The 14,262-nt window shown below is 38.9% G+C and overlaps 2 protein-coding genes across 2 annotated transcripts; one reads left to right on the forward strand and one right to left on the reverse strand.

The window, feature by feature from the left end:
* Positions 1 to 5,714: 5,714 nt before the first annotated feature.
* Positions 5,715 to 6,768, forward strand: LOC112198768 (threonine dehydratase biosynthetic, chloroplastic). Its single transcript, XM_024339879.1, has 2 exons — positions 5,715 to 6,294; positions 6,389 to 6,768. The coding sequence occupies exons 1-2, from the start codon at positions 5,715 to 5,717 to the stop codon at positions 6,766 to 6,768; spliced, it is 960 nt and encodes a 319-aa protein (XP_024195647.1).
* An 891-nt stretch (positions 6,769 to 7,659) lies between these two features.
* LOC112197656 (plastid-lipid-associated protein 6, chloroplastic) lies at positions 7,660 to 11,558 on the reverse strand. Its single transcript, XM_024338415.2, has 4 exons — positions 11,161 to 11,558; positions 9,368 to 9,604; positions 8,249 to 8,375; positions 7,660 to 8,141 (listed from the first exon to the last, which is right to left on the reverse strand). The coding sequence occupies exons 1-4, from the start codon at positions 11,428 to 11,430 to the stop codon at positions 7,927 to 7,929; spliced, it is 849 nt and encodes a 282-aa protein (XP_024194183.1). The 5' UTR covers positions 11,431 to 11,558; the 3' UTR covers positions 7,660 to 7,926.
* Positions 11,559 to 14,262: the final 2,704 nt, after the last annotated feature.

Below are 14,262 nucleotides of genomic sequence, written 5' to 3' on the forward strand. Positions count from 1 at the left end.
GGGAGTGTAGAATCGCTGTAAATCTGTATGTAATTAGGATTTTATTTAATTAGGATATCCTGTAATTATGGAAAGATTGTTTCCTATTACAGTTAGACTACTCCTTTGTACTTGTATATATACCCTCATTGTGGGATGAATAGAATTATCGAATTAACCTTGAATTGAAGTATTCTTTTCTACTGGACGGAGCTTCATACCTCCTTTTTGTTAGTGTGAGTCATCGTTACCTATTAGGAATAGGCTACAAAGGAATATATTGTTGTAAATACTTACCTTGTATGTATTGTAGTACAGTAGTACACAATAAGTGTAGTACGATTGTAATCTGTTTATATACACCACAGAATGGGTGTAATATCATATCAGAAAATTATTTTCTCAATCGTGTCTTATTTGACTTGGTATCAGAGCAAAGATCCGGAGAGGACTTTATCTCTTCTTTCAGTTTTTTCTCAATCCAAGGAAAAACTATTGGGTTAAAAGCCAATTCTTTGGTCAGGCTTTGAAACGACGTCGTTTAGACGTCCTCTTCATCTTGTTTGTTCGCTCGACGCCGTCTTCAGCAAGAGCCTTCGCTCGCTCGACTGCGTCTTCAGCAACAGATCGCCCAGACCTTCAGTCCAGACCGGCTCGTCTTGTGTCCGGCAACAGATCGCCCCGCTTCCGAATCCCATCAGTCCGGCGTCGCCCCGCTTCCGGCCTCGTCTTCGTCTGTCTCCGACATCAGTCCAGACCGCCCAGACTTCCGGCCTCGTCTTCGTCTGTCTCCGACATCAGATCGGCCTTCGTCCTCTGGTGTTTACCTCAGATCGCCGAAACCCATCAGTCCGGCGTCCCTCTTCCGGTTGTCCCTCTCCCTCTGTCAGAACCTGCTGAACTCGGTAACCGGGTCAACTCAGTAACCCGGTCCACTCGGTAACCCATTCAACTCGGTAACTCGGTCAACTCGACCAACTCGGTCAACTCCAACAGTTTTCAAAAAAAAAAAAAAAAAAAAAAAAAAAAAGACAAATATATATATATATATATATATATATATATATCGCTGCAATTGTTGGAATATCCTCTTTTTCCGCTGCATACTTTGTGATTGTTACTACTGAATTGTTGTGATGGGTGGTGATCAAAGTGAAGGTCAGGGTTCTAAGACCACTGAGGTTCAGAAAGTTGAGGTCTCTGTTAAGAGCTCAGAAGGTGGTTCTTTTGGTGGTACCAAACTCACTGGTACCAATTTCCGAACATGGAAGAAGATCATGTCCGTTTATCTTCGCGGGATACACAAGATGGGACATGTGACAGGGACAATCAAGGTTCCTAGTGAAGATGACATAGAAGCCTATGCTAAGTGGGAAGATGATGATGGGTTAGTAATGTCTATTTTATTTAGAGCCATGACTGATGATGTGCTACAGATGGTAGAGGAATGTGCAACTGCTGAGGCAATATGGAAGACGTTAGGAGATCTCTATACAAATGAGTCTGATTTTATACAGGTTCATGAACTCATGTGCAAAGCTACAGGAATGCAACAGAATGGGCAACCAGTGTCAGTGTTTTTCACCAAGCTAAAGAATGTATGGGCTGAAATTGATCAGAAGCGTCCATGCAAGATCAAGAATTAGGAAGATCTTGTGTGGTACCAGAAGGAGAAGGAGCTAGAAAGGGTTCATGTCTTCCTGAGAGGGCTTGATGAGAAGCATAGCAGTGCCAAGGGAGAATTGCTCAGAATGACAGACCCTCCTAGTTTGAACACAGCTTTTACATACATCCGCAAGGATGAGTCTCAGCAGGAAAGTGTCAAACATGCACAGGTTGAAGTATCTAGCCTAGCCATTCAGGCCAAGTCACCTGCACCTTTCCTTCAGCAACAGAGTTCAGCTCCACTTCATCAGCAAGGTTTCCCGCAAGGCTTCTCCAACCGTCCTCGTCCTCAATGCTCTTATTGCAACGATCTTGGGCATGTTCGGGAGACTTGTTGGAAGTTGAACCCACATCTTAAACCTAAAAAACAAGGTTATCGCCTTAAGGGGAAAGCAGCTGCGGTTCACTTGGTCCAAGAACCAGATTTCTACGGAGTGGCTGGCCAAGATCATCATACAGCAGGTGGAGCTACCCCTACAGCCTCTATAGCTGGTCGAGGTAAAATTGGTATGGCTTTACAGATTTCTAACTTTGTTGGTTCTGATACATGGATTATTGATTCGGGTGCCTCCGATCATATGACTTATGATAAATCATATTTTACTGAATTGTCTTCCCCATCAGTGTCCTATGTAACCAATGCCAATGGTGAGGCTTTTCCTGTGTTAGGGTCAGGGTCAGTGCGTCTTACTCCTACCTTAGAACTTCATAATGTGTTATATGTGCCTGACTTATCTCATCACTTGATATCTGTCCCACAATTGAACACTGAGTCTAAATGCTCTGTAACCTTTTATCCTATGTATGTGATTTTTCAGGATCTTCTCACCAGGGAGATAGTCGGTTGGGGGTATCTGAGGGGCCGGTTGTTCCATCTGGATCAGACATACGCAGGAGAGAAACCAGGAGCCCCGTCCCGAGCCGCTTTGACTTCGACTTCTGATAAGCTAAGTGAGATTTGGTTGTGGCATCGCCGTTTAGGGCATCCATCTTTTAGTCTTATGAAGAAAACCATGCCTACTCTGTTTATTGGTGTGGATGAGTCAGTTTTACATTGTGAAACGTGTGTCTTGGCCAAGAGTCATCGTGCTACTTATTCTCCTAGTATTTCTAATAAAAGTGTTATTCCTTTTGAGTTGATTCATTCTGATGTTTGGGGACCTTCTCGAGAACCTACTGTCTCGGGTATGCGATATTTTGTGTTGTTTATTGATGATTGTACAAGACTGTCATGGGTTGCTCTTCTTAAAACCAAAGATGAAGTCTTCCCTGCTTTTCAAACCTTTCGTAATCTTGTTCAGACACAATATCATAGCACCATTAAAGTCCTTCGTTCTGACAATGGGGGGAGTATGTTAATCATGTGTTCCAAGAGTTTTTTCAAAACCATGGGATTGTTCACCAAACCACGTGTCCACAAACACCAGAACAGAATGGAGTGTCCGAACGGAAAAACCGACATTTACTTGATATGGCTCGTGCCCTTCTTTTTAGTGCTCATATGCCTAAGTATCTTTGGGGCGATGCTATACATGCTTCCTCTCATCTTATCAATCGTCTTCCATCTAGTGTCCTTCAGGGCAAAATTCCATTTGAGGTTCTCGCCTCTCATGTCTCCTTACCATCTTTTCACAATCTTCCAGCTCGTGTTTTTGGTTGTGTTGCCTTTGTCCATGTACCAAAAAATCAGAGGTCTAAGTTGGATGCCCGGGCCCTTAAGTGTGTGTTTGTTGGCTACGGAGGTCATCAGAAGGGGTACAAGTGTTATCATCCACCCACCAGAAAGTATTATGTCACTATGGATGTTACTTTCTTTGAAGACATGAGTTATTTCTCCTCTTCAGATACAGCTCTTCAGGGGGAGAATTCATATTTTGAAGAGCTATATCATGGAGAGGGGAGGAATCAGAGGGAGAAGGAGAAGGCACACAGCCAGGAGGTATTTTGACGAATCCGGTTGAAACTATTAGCTTGCCTCCTCCAGCAGCAGAAGCACCAGTTCCCATCACTCAGAATGAGGTTGAAGACACAACTGCCCCTCCTGCCATCGCTTCTACCCCTGACCCACAGCTTCCTGGTACTGAAGATCATCCATTTGAGGTATGTCCATCCACTGATACTAGTAGTAGTGAGTCTAATGGTGAGAAATATGTGTTACCACATAGGACCACTCGAGGTCAATCAGCCAAAAGATATGAACCTACTCTTACTGCCAAATCAACATATCCAGTAGCCAACTATATGTCCACTAGGAGGTTGTCTAAGTCATATGCATCATTTGTGAATCAAATATCTGCTGTATCAGTACCTAACAAAGTGCAGGATGCATTGGGGGATCCAAAGTGGAGGAAGGCTATGGATGAAGAGATGGAGGCGTTGCAGAAGAACAGTACTTGGCAACTTGTGCCTCCACCACAAGGCAAGAAGGCTGTAGGCTGTCGTTGGGTGTTTACCGTGAAGCATAATGCAGATGGATCAGTGAATCGATACAAAGCACGTCTTGTAGCAAAGGGATTTACTCAGACATATGGTATAGACTATGATGAAACTTTTGCTCCTGTTGCCAAGATGAATACTATTCGGGTTCTGCTCTCGTTCGCTGCTAGTTTAAACTGGCCACTCCGACAATTTGATGTCAAGAATGCATTTCTTCATGGAGAGTTAGCTGAGGAAGTATACATGAGCCTCCCACCAGGGTATGTAGTTGCTTCTCCTGGTGAGTTTGTATGCAAATTGAGAAAGTCTCTGTATGGTCTCAAACAGTCACCTCGTGCTTGGTTTGGAAGATTTTCACAGTTCATGCGGAAGGTTGGTTACAGGCAGAGCAACTCAGACCATACCTTGTTCCTCAAGCATCAACAGGAGAAGGTAACAGCTCTAATTATCTATGTGGATGATATGGTAATCACTGGTAATGACACTGTTGAGATGGATAGACTGCAGAGACAGCTAGCTTCTGAGTTTGAGATGAAGGACTTGGGTGAGCTTAAGTACTTCTTAGGAATTGAGGTAGCCAGGGGGAGAGAAGGAATCTATCTGTGCCAGAGGAAGTATGTTCTTGACTTGTTGACAGAGACAGGTTTATTAGATTGCAGACCTATTGATACTCCTATTGAGCAGAACCATGGTTTAGCTGAGTATCCAGATCAGGTACCAACTGACCGAGCTCGCTATCAGAGGTTAGTTGGGCGCTTGATTTATTTGGCTCATACCAGACCTGACGTTGCGTATGCAGTGAGCGTGGTGAGTCAGTTCATGCATAATCCGAGTGAGAGTCACATGGATGCTGTTATGCGAATTCTGAAGTACTTGAAGTCAGCTCCAGGTAGGGGAGTACTATTTTCTAAACACAACAACATTCTTAAGGTTTGTGGCTTCACAGATGCAGATTGGGCTGGAAATATCACAGACAGGAGGTCGACATCAGGTTACTTTACCTTTGTGGGAGGTAATTTGGTTACATGGAAGAGTAAGAAACAGAAAGTTGTGGCACGTTCTAGTGCTGAGGCGGAGTATAGAGGTATGGCTCACGGAGTGTGTGAATTGTTGTGGCTGAGAAATCTGTTACGTGATCTAGGTTTCATACTCAAAAATTCCATGCAGTTGTATTGTGACAACAAGGCAGCTATTGACATATCACAGAATCCAGTACAGCATGATCGTACTAAGCATGTGGAGGTTGATCGTCACTTTATAAAGGAGAAACTAGATGCCAAAATCATTAGCTTTCCTTTTGTTCCAACTAAAGAGCAACTTGCAGATGTACTTACCAAAGGAGTTTCCAGAAAGGCGTTTTATGACTCACTAAGCAAGTTGGGCATGGTTGATGTATATGCGCCAACTTGAGGGGGAGTGTTAGTGTGAGTCATCGTTACCTATTAGGAATAGGCTACAAAGGAATATATTGTTGTAAATACTTACCTTGTATGTATTGTAGTACAGTAGTACACAATAGGTGTAGTACGATTATAATCTGTTTATATACACCACAGAATGGGTGTAATATCATATCAGAAAATTATTTTCTCAATCGTGTCTTATTTGACTCTTTTGATCACCCAGATATTATTATGGGTCAGGGAACAGTTGGAATGGAGGTTATGCGTCAAACAAAAGAGCCATTGCATGCAATTTTTGTGCCGGTGGGGGGTGGTGGCCTAATAGCTGGTATTGCTGCAAACGTTAAGAGGCTGTCTCCAGAGGTAAAGATTATTGGTGTGGAGCCCTCGGATGCGAATGCAATGGCATTATCCTTGCATCACGGAGAGAGAATAATGTTGGACCAAGTTGGAGGTTTTGCAGATGGTGTAGCAGTGAAAGAGGTGGGTGAAGAAACCTTTCGGATATGCAAAGAATTGATAGATGGTGTAGTTCTGGTGAGTCGTGACGCCATCTGTGGTTCAATAAAGGATATGTTTGAGGAGACTAGAAGCATTTTAGAACCAGCAGGTGCTCTTGCTCTTGCTGGAGCTGAAGCATACTGCAAGTATTATGGTCTTAAAGGAGAAAATGTTGTTGCAATTACCAGTGGTGCAAATATGAACTTTGATAAACTGAGAGTGGTGACTGAACTTGCAAATGTTGGTCGGCAACAAGAGGCTGTACTCGCAACAGTTATGCCAGAGGTGCCTGGGAGCTTTAAACATTACTGTGAGCTGGTCGGCCCAATGACTATTAGTGAATTCAAATACAGATATCTCTGATAAAAAGGCTGTCGTACTGTACAGTGTTGGTGTGCACACAGCTTCTGAACTTGAAGCAATGCAAGAGCGCATGGAGTCTTCTCAACTCAAAACGATCAATCTCACGAAAAGTGACGTGGTTAAAGATCACTTGCGTTGCTTGATGGGGGGCAGAATAAATGTTGAAAATGAGGTTCTTTGTCGCTTTGTCTTCCCAGAAAGGCCTGGTGCTTTGATGAAGTTCTTGGACACCTTTAGTCCACGTTGGAATATTAGTTTGTTCCACTACCGCGGACAGGGTGAAACTGGAGCAAATGTCTTGGTTGGAATCCAAGTTTCCAAGAGCGAGATTGATGAGTTCCATTCTCGTGCCAATTCACTTGGGTATGACTATGTAGTAGTGACCAATGATACAGACTTCGAGCTTTTGATGCATTCATAAGGACCAGCTGTTACAGATTCCTGAGTGAGACTTGATCTTCTGTATTTTTTTTTTCTTTGGAAAATATCATATCTACTTCCCCAACTTCAATGCTTTTTTCTCTTTTGGAACTTAAAAGAGAAATTTGTAGTCAGGGGAATATATGAAATTTTCTTCTTTGTTCATCATCTGTATTGAATTGTAATATCAGTGTACTATGTTGTTTGAATGCAAAAGTGGTGGCGTTTCACATTTCTCCGATCAGTGTAATCTAAATACCCTAGTTTTATTTCTAAGAAAGAAAAAAAAACCATCTCAAACTTGCCCAACTGAATCAAAAGCGTATTGAAACCTATACAATGTAAACCCAAAACCAATTCTTTTGTTTTCATTCAAATACCCAATCACCCATTTAAGCTCTTCCTCATTCCTACAAGCTTTAATAAGCAAAAGCCTTACGTGGTCATCTCTGCCGGCCCGAAAAGCTTCTCCCTCACCAGCATTGAAACGAAGCAGCTCATGTCATGCTTATAGGGTTTCCTCCTTGAAACCCAGAAGAAGAATCTCAAAGCCGAGTCTGTGTTCCTGTGAGTCTTGAATAATCTTCAACGTGTGATAGGTTCTGAGATTGTGGATCAGACCCAAAAGCTCTGAGCTTTTTTCCCATTTAGGGTCACTCAAAATGTCACAGATTTTGGAGACCAAGTTTGGGAAAGGGTTTGGAGACGAGTGGCAGAACTGGGTGAAAAGTTTAGAGAGTATTTAGGTGAAATTAAAAAGTGAGGGACTGAAACATCAAGACTCTATAAATATAAGAAGTAACCAGTGTTTAGTCCTTCAAAGATAATGCAGGCTTACACAGCCCATAAAAATTCTTGATGGATTTTGGCGCTAGATAACAAGCAGAAACTATTGATATGAACAATTGTTGCTACTGAATCCTATATTGTTCTCGTCTCTATATATAGAATCTTATACATATACATTAGCACGGAAATGCAAATAAGAGTGACAAATAAGATTCACCGTATGGATGACAAATTTACAAGTATACACTGCTCATGGAATTTCTCTCCAGCTGTGTTCATGCATATACAATCAAAACGGTAAGGAACCCCAAAGAACATGCGAGATAAATAGTTGGTGATACAGTGGCCTTGAAAGAGAAACTACCAGGACTCAAGCAATCACAAAAACCCTTAGCTCATCTCTATCTCCTCTAGTGATTCGGGTATCAGTATCAACATAGGTTACTTCAAATTCACCACTGCCAGGGTTAGATGATGGCCTTAGTCCATCAGGTATCCTAGGAATCTCTAATGGAGGAAGTTGTGATAAGCTTCCAGTTGTCTTTACAGTGGTTTTGTCGAATTTGATCTTAACCCTTGCGGTGCCTGTTATCATTACGAGGGGAAACTGTATCAGTGAACTTCATTTGTGTACGACGTGCATGAGTTGTTATATGAATCAAAAAGACAATGAGACATGAGTTCACAAGTACCTATGAGTTCAAATTTGTGGGCTAAAGTGGCAGTTACATCAATAGGCGGCAGGGGCCATGGAGCACCTAGTTGAACCTCCACTATGTTATCAAAGTCTTTGCTTACGATGTCAATCCGTTGAAATACCTACTCACAGAACATATAACACATTCAGATGACAGAAAATGATAAATCAGTATTCTATAAGTATGATTGCTTAGATTGCTTAACTAAGTTAACCACCATCACAAGAATATCAATTTTAGTTCCCATAGATATCCAAGTTTTCAAAAGTGGATTTTTAAATGCCCCACATCCAACTGTTCAATTATATATATACCTATATGGTACTATTTGATCTACTTGGCCAAGGGGGTATGGAACAAACTTTATTTGTTTCAGAGGAGCTATTCCAGACTAGTCCTCCCTTACTAGGGTATCGATAAAGGATAGTTGCTAAAACTAGAAAACAAAGGCAGGCTGATATTCATTTCCCTGGAAATCTTCTGCTTCTGCAATATAATCAATGAGTGCAGGACCTCTGTATATTTCTAATCCGGTTACTCTAGAAGTTTATGACTTTTTATCTTGCAAGATTTCTGGCGTAGTAACTGCTTTTTGCAGCTGAGCTTTGGAGCCTTTCTCTGTTAGTAAAGAAAAGATTTACTACTCTCTTGGTACTATGAACCAATCTTGCTCTATCATATACGGAAGGGGAAAAATGAATCTCTATACTAGTTAACAATGGAAACCATCAATTTTTAAAGAATTGCTAGAGGAAGTTTGAACTAATGCTACAAATTGGAAAAGGTCTAAAAGAGATAGTGGGGCATCAGCTTTTCTACATAGTATTCTGCAGCGGTTCTCATCAAGTTGTAAGTATAAACTTTGTTCTTTTGTTTCTGATGCATCTCATTGCATTTTGTTCACTAATGAAGATTAATCATCATATAGATATACTGACATCTGGGATGCTGGAAACCCATATTTCGCTTGGAATTATACTTAAACTGAGTGTCCTGTATCCTGGTTTGTAGTCTTGTGAACTTTTAAAACTCAAAAGGCTAAGGGTATAAATAACCTTTCAAATGGTGCTTTTTTTATCATGGTTTCAAGATATTATAGGTTTGAGACCATACCTGGCCGAGAGTAATTGGGAGGAGCCTTCCAATGGGAGGCCCAGGGCGGCTCCCACCAAGAGTACGAGAAGAAAATGCACTGCTATATACCAGTTTCCATCTCCCTTGCAGTTTATCAAGATCAGTTGAGAGATCCACTGGGCCTCCAGCAGCTTCAAGCTCCTTGGCAGCAGCATCTGCCTTTCGTAGATCATCTTCACTCGCTGCAAGACCATTATTTAGCCCGGCAACAGCACTCTGCACCAAATTGACCCAAAAGTTAGGAGTTATTAGAATTATTATTGCTGCAAATTAAGAGGAACAATTAAGTATGTATAAACAAAGACCATAACCACCACAAGCCCACACGTGCACCTTCACATTATACATGACTACCATAAACTCTCTTCAACAAGTTTAAAGATGGATATTTGCCATTATAGAGGTGAAACCTGATTTGATTAAGCTTTGCAGATAGAACACATAATAGTAAATTTGCAAATCAATATCATTCTTGTGATCAACTTTACAGGAAGAGTTCAAAAAACTGAACTATGCCACCGCAAGAAAGAAGATAAAAAAAATGATCATTATATAAGAGAAAACTAAAAACCGTATCAATCAAGCCCATGACCATTGAGTTCTTTTAGGCCATACTTTCCAAGTCTCACTTTTAGAGAGGTAGAAACATGTTGTGTGTTGAAGCATTTTACTTTCAAGAGCTCTTACTGAATCCTACAACACTACCAGCAGCCTTCAATTCCTCCTTCAGCATATTCAATTAACAATTTTTAAATCACAAACATTAAGATTGGTGCCCTCCAATCATAAATCAATCTTCGACCACAATCTATAGAATGAAGAGAACAGAAGTAGAAACCACAAAAATAAATCGGTTTAGCACCCGCACGGAATACACTTAGGTAATTCACACAGATTTTAAAAGGCCAGATCATAGATAACTTCCAGGGTTGTCTTTGTCTCAATCTATGCTATGAAATGACCAACACCCAATTCTTACTAATTTGAGGGGGAGGTAGATAGGGAACCTAACAATACCAAATAGAGAAGCCTCGCTTATTGACTGTTCACGGTAATCAAGTCTGACTTACCATACTGTTGTACTTTCCATGGATCTGATTCCATCAACAAAGTACCAACTGTAATGTACTCGGTTCATGAACCTACGTATAATTTGTTTTGCTAGCAAGTGAGACTCATAGTAACAACTTGTTAAAGACCAATGATTAACTGGAAGCACAGAGTTAGCTTATCCCATACTCCGAGTGGGTCTGAGATTGCTTGTAAGTTACGGCCACTTACAAATGCAGCATACTTGTGTATATCTATGGCATATCCAAGTTGCAGATAATCTGAATTCGTAGAAGTAATTTCACATGAGATCCATTTACAAAATAATTAATCAACCTCGATCAGTCCTACATTCAACCATATGCAGCAGAAACTTGAACCTAATGAGATAGCTACTATACAAATGTAGAATAAGTTTCACCTCCTTAATTTCAATCTGAAAGAAACTAAATTGGTTTACCCAACTCAATATCAAAAGAGCACAATTCACTCATCTCAGTTTTAACACCAAACTAAACAATCAAAAAGCATCAAATTCATCAAGCAACAGTACCACTCAATCAAATTCACAACTTGCAAACGCAATTCAACCAAGAACAGTGCTTTAAAAGTAACCCATTACCCAAAACGCAAAAGTAAATACCTTTACAACATATTCAATACAACGCGATCGAAACAAAGCTAAATTACAAAACGGGCAAGTTGAAACTTCAACAACTCACCAATAACTTGAGCTTTAACGGCGATCTTCCCAGAGACGTGACGTCATCCACGGCGCCTTTAGCCGCACTAGAAACATCGTCCACAGCAGAAGAGACGCCGTCAACAGCAGCTCTAGTAGTCAGAGCAAAGCTTTGTCTGCGGTGGCTGTTCTTCAAACCGAGACGACTTCGTTTTGGGTTGCCCGCAACAAGACACGTGGTGCAAGAAGAAGAAGAAGAAGAGGGGGAGACAGTGGGTAGAGTATAAGGAAGACAGGTTAGAGAAGCCATGGCAGAGGTTGAAGGTCTGGTTTTTCTGTGTGTCTTGTCGTGTGGGGGGGTTGGGAGTTTTATGTTGTCACGGGGTGATTGAATTGGTGGTATGTGTGCGTTCGCGCGTTTCTATAGTCTTCTAGTAAATTTTCCAACACTTGGGGCGGTTTGCTGTGTGGAACGTAATGAAAAGATCGATGAGACGTTTTGGCCGACATCTACAACGGTTCAGAGAATCTTGTTAACTGATTTTCTTCTTTTCTTTTAAGATAAGATAAGATATATGGGGGCGGATCCGTGGCATCACAAATTATAGTTAAAATTATACTTCAATTACCAATCATTAGATTAAAAGATTATCAATGGATGAGATTAGTCATAAAGAATATATCATTACCTATTATTTTTGTTTTCTTTTCTTTTCTTTTTAATTAATTAATCAAATCTATTTATTATGACTTAATAAAAATCAATAATTGCTATTTTGATTTGGAATACAATTAAGGAATCAAATCTTTCAATTGTTTTCCTATTGAAACTCATCTACTGCTCAAAAAAGAACTGATGAGGCGTTTGACGAAGCATGATGAAAACTGATTGAATTCTCTAGCTCTTTCTCACCTTTTCTTCATCAAGATGACAGAGCAAAATCAAGAGTCATCATATTTTCATTGCATATTTCCAATAGGTTACCCTTAATTTTTTTTATTTTTTTTTTCTGTTTGCTCTAAATATTGTACAGTTCATGCCATTTGTTGATGATAAACATCAGGTCTCATGATATCTAGTTGACGTTGTGTAAAATTCTTTCATGTTCATTTAGTTTGTTAAAGTTTTCATTTAGTTCATCAAAGGCCTCATCTGATCGATTTCTTTTTCTTTTTTGATGAGTTTTAATAGGAAAACAATTGAAAGATTTGATTCCTTAATTGTATTCCATATAAGAATAGCAATTATTGATTTTTATTAAATCATAATAAATAGATTTGATTAATTAATTAAAAAGAAATTAAAATAATAGGTAATGATATATTATTCTATATGACTAATCTCATCCATTGATAGTTTTTTAATCTAATGGTTGGTAATTGAAGTATAATTTTAACTATAATTTATGATGTCACGGATCCGCCCCCAAGATATATATATATATATATATATATGTTGACTTTTATAGCTCAATTTTAGTTATAGACTTGTAGTGTGGTGCTAAACTGCTAGTGCAACGTTGTAGGTTCGAGACACGTCAAGTTTTAAACTAATTTTTAAATTGAGATTGAACTTTTTGTTTAAATTTGGCTAAAGACGGTTCCTTATTTCAACTGAAAAGTCTAAAATCAAATTGATGTTAGTCATGTTAGAAAGAAAAGAAAAAAATATCAGTTTGACCAAAATTTGAGCTCGTTAAAAAAGTATTTAAGTAACTACATTACTTGGGCAATCAACATTTTACATATATACTTTGAATGTTAGTGAAACAATAGTAATGTTAGTGGGTGAGGTGGCATCATGGGCCCCCACGCAGCTCCATTCCAACCCCAAATAAGGGGCCGATACCTATGTCAAAATCTATATAACGATAAACACATGAATACTTGTAAAAGCATCTCCTACGGTAGGTTATAAAGTCATTTTTAACCTAAAAAGTTCTCCCACGGTACTCCAAGAAAAAAATTTGGCCCTGTTAAAATTTGTAGGCAATTTAGGCTGGGTTTTGGTAAGCCAAATAATGGGCCATACAATTTTTTTTTTCTTTATGAAGAGGTATTATACATTTAACGAAAACCAATTTTCTTATATACATGTGTTATTATAATGTTATTAAATATTAAGATTATATCATTGTAAAGATCTTGTTGAGATCTTCAATATGAGCACAATATTTGATATGTTTAGAATGTTTAAAATAAATGTGTAATCATTAATTTTTATGATATATTTATCTTTATTTAAGTAAATAGACTAGTTTTTTGACAGCCTCGGGCCCTCGTTAAAACCATAGCGTTTTTTTATATTTTAAAATTGAGAAAATTAGATATAAACTCAGTATTCTAAAGAGGTATTGGGAAAATTTATCAATCTACACCCAATTCATGTAAGCAATTCCTTGTAAAGTGTTGATGTATAATTAATATTTTTTTATGTTGTCCTATATGCTTGATTTCCCTTGAGGTTACCCTTAGGGTAGTTCCACGTAGGTAAAACTTTCCTTGTAGAGTGTTGATGTATAATTAATATTTATAACAAATTACATCAATATGCCTGATTTTCTAAATAAGACCATCAATATGCCTGATTTACCCTTGGGGTAGTAAAAAATAATATGAAATGATAACTAATCATTAATTTTAGCATTTACTCTTTGAACATGTAACTAATAAATAACATAGAAATGAGGTATCTAAAACTAAATACCATTTGACAAGGTTTCAATATCATAAAACAACTTACCTAACTGCCATGACATTAGATAAAATACCTCTAGAACAGGTAATCAATATATGACATAGGTATGAGGCATCTAAAACTATATACTTTTTGACAAGGTATTGAAAAAAAAAAATCATAGCATAAAACAACTTACCTCATAACCATGACATTAGATAACATACCTCTAGAACAGATAACCAATAAATGACATAGGTATGAGGCATCTAAAATTTTATACATTTTGACAAGGTATTGAAAAAAACTCATGGCATAAAACAACTTACCTCATAGCCATGAACATCGCTAAATATCATACATTTGGAATCGGTAACCAATGAAACTCATAGCATAAAAAATAAATCAATAGGCATTAAAGTTTTAGAATTTGAAAGTCATACCTACTACATTTTTTTTTAATCG

This window comes from Rosa chinensis, chromosome 4 (genome assembly GCF_002994745.2).
Source record: "Rosa chinensis cultivar Old Blush chromosome 4, RchiOBHm-V2, whole genome shotgun sequence".
NCBI classification, from domain to species: Eukaryota; Viridiplantae; Streptophyta; class Magnoliopsida; order Rosales; family Rosaceae; genus Rosa; species Rosa chinensis.